The 5,025-nt window shown below is 32.4% G+C and overlaps 1 protein-coding gene across 1 annotated transcript in view; it reads left to right on the plus strand.

Moving 5' to 3' along the window:
• The first annotated feature begins 668 nt into the window (after positions 1–668).
• Positions 669–5,025, plus strand: part of LOC106460617 (programmed cell death protein 4-like) — a 65,950-nt gene continuing 61,593 nt past the window's right edge. The window contains exons 1-2 of the mRNA XM_022387379.1: positions 669–937; positions 1,370–1,507. Of these exons, the coding sequence (XP_022243087.1) occupies positions 1,480–1,507 (28 nt within the window). The 5' untranslated portion in view covers positions 669–937; positions 1,370–1,479. The remainder of the gene's footprint in view (positions 938–1,369; positions 1,508–5,025) is intronic.

The following is a 5,025-nucleotide window of genomic DNA, read 5'->3' on the forward strand; positions in this document are numbered from 1 at the left end:
GGGATTTGTATGATTGATGACAAAGGTTGTGCTAGCCTTTTAAAATAGCAGTTTTTAACCACATGCCTTCTAAAATCTGCATTTTCAACCTACGTTTTATTAGATGTTATATCAAAGTAATTTAGATTTAACATTATTTCAGATTAACTAAGTTAATGTGCAATCAGTAATGTCACCTATAGTGCATACTGTCTACATCCAAACACCAAGCACATTCACAATGGTATGTGTGTATACTGGATATCTTTAAAGCTATACCTTAAGCTTTTGCATTGTTGAACATTAAGAAACACCAAAATATTTACTCACTTATCTGTTGCAACAGTACTGTGTACACTTTTCCAGACAGTTCAGAATTGTTTTACATGTTCATAAGTGTGTGCATGACAATGTTGGAGCATTAAGTGTTGTATATGCAGTTACTCAAATACCATATTACCATCCAAGGAAAACAAATAATCATGACTCATTTTATTTATTAAGCAAATAAATACTAAAGCAAAGTAAAAGCCTAATATTTTGGATATTCTTCAAGTAGCCTAAATTTAAAATCAAGCAACATAAAAATTAGAATATTGTCAAATTATTTTCTAAAATAAAAGTTTAGATAATTATAACTTAATCTAACAAAATTTGAAAACATTAGGAATGAATGAGAAGAAAACTAGGAAGTTTGTTTGTTTATGGTAAAGTAATTATGGTTCTCTGCAGCCATCCATAATTCTGAACTGTTGACTTCAGGGAAAGCAGTTAGCTGGCAGCACCAACCACCAAATTTTGGGCTTCTTTTTTATCAGTAAATAGTGAGATTGACTAATACATTATAGTGCCCCAATGGATAAAAGGATGAGCATGTTTTGTGATGGGTTTTGATCCCACGAGTAGAGTACCTTAATCACCAGTCTAATGTCGGACAAGAACTAGAACATCTATTCAGGTAATACACTATTTCTGTGTTTACAGCACCTAACTTCTCCATAGTAGCCTCTGTAATGTTTTATTTTCATGATGATTGGATGATATGTGTTAACTATTTAAAAGTTAACTGTGTAACACTGTAACCAAATTTTCTGTATTTTTTACATTAAAGAAAAACTGAGTTCCACCACAATAATCTTGTGTTTTGGATTAATCAATATCAACATATAGTCCTAAAGTAACTTAAATGAAGTCAAACGAGTTTAGAATAACATTAATATGTATTATGTAATATAAAAGATTATGTTTTATTAACATTTATATATCAAATTACAGTGCACAATCTTTGTCAATTAAATTTATTTTTATATTGGTTTCAGAATAAGCTTAGCAGTTCTGTACTAAAATCTTTTGTTTTGAATATTTTTATTTCTCTCATGATTTGTTGCAGCCACATGCTGTTTATATCAGAGATGTGTTAGACATAGAACAGTTTTTCATAGTTAAAGATGTCAACTTCGATGCTTCAGACAGCATATTCTACAGTTGGTTCAATAATGGATGTGTATCCATAACTTGGCAGTGGCAGGTATGTGACTTATCCAAGTTAATTCTGTTATTCAATATTTATGTGCTTACTATCTGCAGAAAGCATGTTGGAAGAAAGTATTTATTTTTCCTAATATTTTTGCTTTGCTGCCTACATAATAAAGAGGTATTTTTGCCCAACACTTTGTGTTCATCAGCAGAGAACAAAAACCACAGTACACATAATTATTTCTCTTACAGTTGGTAGTGACTTCATACAAATTACATGGAGGTGGTAGAAAACTAGAAATACAAAATGATTTACTTTCAACATCATTTGTTCATTGGCCTTTAAACAAACAAATAAAAAATTACTAAAAATATAAAGTACAAGATACAAAGAATGTACATGTTATATTATCAGGTTATTGTAGAGTTTAAAAATATAATCCTGAAAAGGCTTCTCAGTAAAGAAAAATCTTGAGTTTCAAAATTCTAAGTGAAATTACAATATCTATTGGAGAATATATTAAAATGGAGTTAATAGCCTTTAGTTTTTTTAGAGAAAAGTAATTTTTTTGTTCTTTTTCTTATGACTATTTAATGTATCTATCTTGGATTATTTTTAAAACTATTAAATGTGATGTTTTAGTTTTGTTTCTTGAACTGCATACACCAACTGTTTATTGTAATGTACTCTAATTTCGTTCTCCTCTCCTCTCCCCCTCTTTGAACACAGAACATATCGAAGTATATATTAGATTAGATTTGTTAAACTGTCTTCTTATCACATGTTTACAAATTTCTTGCTTGACAGTACATATATTAACAGTAAAAATGTAACATTTCTCTAACAGTAGTATTTCAGATAAAACAATTATGTTACAAACAGTCTTTTTTTTTATTTCCATAGATTTTAGTCTGGCTTTTCCTTTTGATATATGGTGATTAGCTTATATTCACTTTTCATAAAACAAGATTAGTAAAAATTGTTAACTTAAAAAGGGGGAATAGGAATAATCCAGAAAGTACAGAAACAAGTTGAATTAAAATGCAAAGATTATATTTTCAAACATACAATTAGGGACTCTAACAGAAGTAAACAAACAAGGCTGGAAATAAAGTCTATATTATTTTTTCAAGCTACAAACCACTATTTTGACTCCATGTTTACAGTACTCATCAATTTTATAACCTCTACCTTAACAACAACTATTTAAAAATAGTAACAACTATATGAAATAGTGCTATATACAGTGATGATAAATACTGAATACACACTCATGATTTCAGCTAAGTATAAGGAACAGTAGAAAGAATCACCACTGTCATCTGAGTAGGGAAATATACTATGGTAATTGTCCACTGTTAAAAACTTGTTGAAATATAGTTGCGGAAATCCATGTAGAAACAGCAAATTTGAATAACAGTCACCAATAGTGATTTGAGTAATGATGTGCAACAAAATTGGGAACATTTCACATGATATTTTCCAATTAATGCACTGAAAAATGCACGAGTTATAGTTTCCATATGAGTGAGAACACTCATTCTTGATGGGCCATCATCTGACTTGCCAGTGGGAAAGATCACTGTCATTGTTTATAACATATGCTACAGCAATTCTTGTAAGTGAGGAGCACATGTGATGTTTTTGGGGGTATGAAACATATGGTATTCTTATATGCTACAATTGTGTTATCAAGATTGAAAAATTATTTTGGACACATTTAAAATTACCATAAGCAATATGGAAATATAACACACTCATTGCCATTATTTAAAAATTAATAACCAACAGTTAAGAAATGTTAAAATAAATGTCTCCAAAAATCATGTAGAAAACTATTAAGTATATATGGCTTTACTTAATTTATCATAGGAAAGGAAACTAGAGCAATTTTCTTACCATTGCTGTTAAACATCACTTAGAGTGCAAACAAAGTGCCACCATTCTTGCCTTTCCTGTGCTGCTCTTTGCTTTTCCTCAGTGCTATTAAATAGTATAAGTTTTACCTCTCTGAATGTTGTTGTGGAGGGAATCTTTCAGTCAGCTGCTTTACATATACCTTCAACTGCCCAGTAACTTCCCTACCATGACAGACATTCTGACTTCATTCTTAACATACATATACATTCAGATATTGCTTTCTTTTTCTGAATGACTTTTGCAGGTGATAAAAATTGTCCCCGTAATTGTAGGCCTATAAGTCTTACATCAGTGGTGGGAAAAGTTTTTTTGAAAGTCTGATGAATGATGCTTTGAAAAGCCATTTAACAAAAGTTAAGATTTTGTTGGATAGTCAGCATGGTTCCACTACACTAGTGGGAAATATTGCCTGACTAATGTTCTGACTTTCTTTGACGATGTTACTGCTTATGTAGATGAGGGTGTGGATTTGATGTATCTGGATTTTCAGAAAACATTTGACAAGGTGATACATAAAATACTTGTTTAAAAAGTTATATTTGTAGGTGTGGGGGATAGTTTGACTAATTGGATAGAAAACTGGCTAGATGGAAGAAAGCAGAAGGTTGCTATAAATGAAGTTCAGTCAAACTAGATTAATATCATGAGTGGAGTACCTCAGGGCTAAATGTTAGGACCTTTGCTCTTTTTGATTTACTTCAATGACATAGATGGAATGGTCAGTAGATTATTTTAATTTGCTAATGACATTAAAGTTTTGGTGTCACCTGAAAAAGCCACTGTCGAAGAAGAAGAAACTCTACCCAGTTTTGAGTGAAGCCGTTAATGAAATTATTATCACAGCTGTGACTGTTACTGATAATGGGACATTTCCTAATGGAGCAGATGAGCCCCACATGAAGCAGAAGCCAATGAGACGGAAGATACGTCCCATAAAATTAAGAGACTTTGTTGAATTGTAATTTTGTGTTTGTAAATTCTGTACATTTAATTAAGTTATTGTTAATTATTTATTGGTCTAATGTAAGAGGCTATTGTTTGGGACGAACAATACTAATTGTAATTTTCTACCATCCCATCAGACTGTGGGTGAAGTGGTGTTGTCCCGGTCTTTCATACGCCAAACAACTTGGAACTTCATGGAACACAGCTGATTCAAAGTTATAGCCTTGATCTGAATGCAGTTCGTATGGCATACGAAACCTGAAGCTACAGTTGTAACTTCCTGATTTGGTACTGCATATGCCTCAGGCCACTTGGTGAAATAATCCATTACCACACAAATGTACCTGTTTTCAGCACGTGTTCGGGGCAAAGGACCACCAATGTCAATGGCTACTCTTTCCATTGGTGTGCCAACTTGATATAACTTCATTGGAGCATGTCCCTTATGCTTGGGTCCCTTTTAGCACAACATGTACTGCATGTTCTGCACCATTCTTCCACATCTTGCCTCATACCTATCCAGTAAAATCTCTGTCGTAGGTGGCTCAATGTCTTCTTAACTCCGAGATGTTTTCCTGTTAAACTATCATGGAATTGACGCAGCACAACTTCCTGTAACTTTCTTGGTATAACTGTTTGTCAGGTCGTCACTTTTGCATCTGCAGTTTTCCATCTCTGGAGAAGAATACCATCTTCAAGCTTCA

Source organism: Limulus polyphemus, unplaced genomic scaffold, assembly GCF_000517525.1.
Source record: "Limulus polyphemus unplaced genomic scaffold, Limulus_polyphemus-2.1.2 Scaffold804, whole genome shotgun sequence".
Lineage (NCBI taxonomy): Eukaryota > Metazoa > Arthropoda > Merostomata > Xiphosura > Limulidae > Limulus > Limulus polyphemus.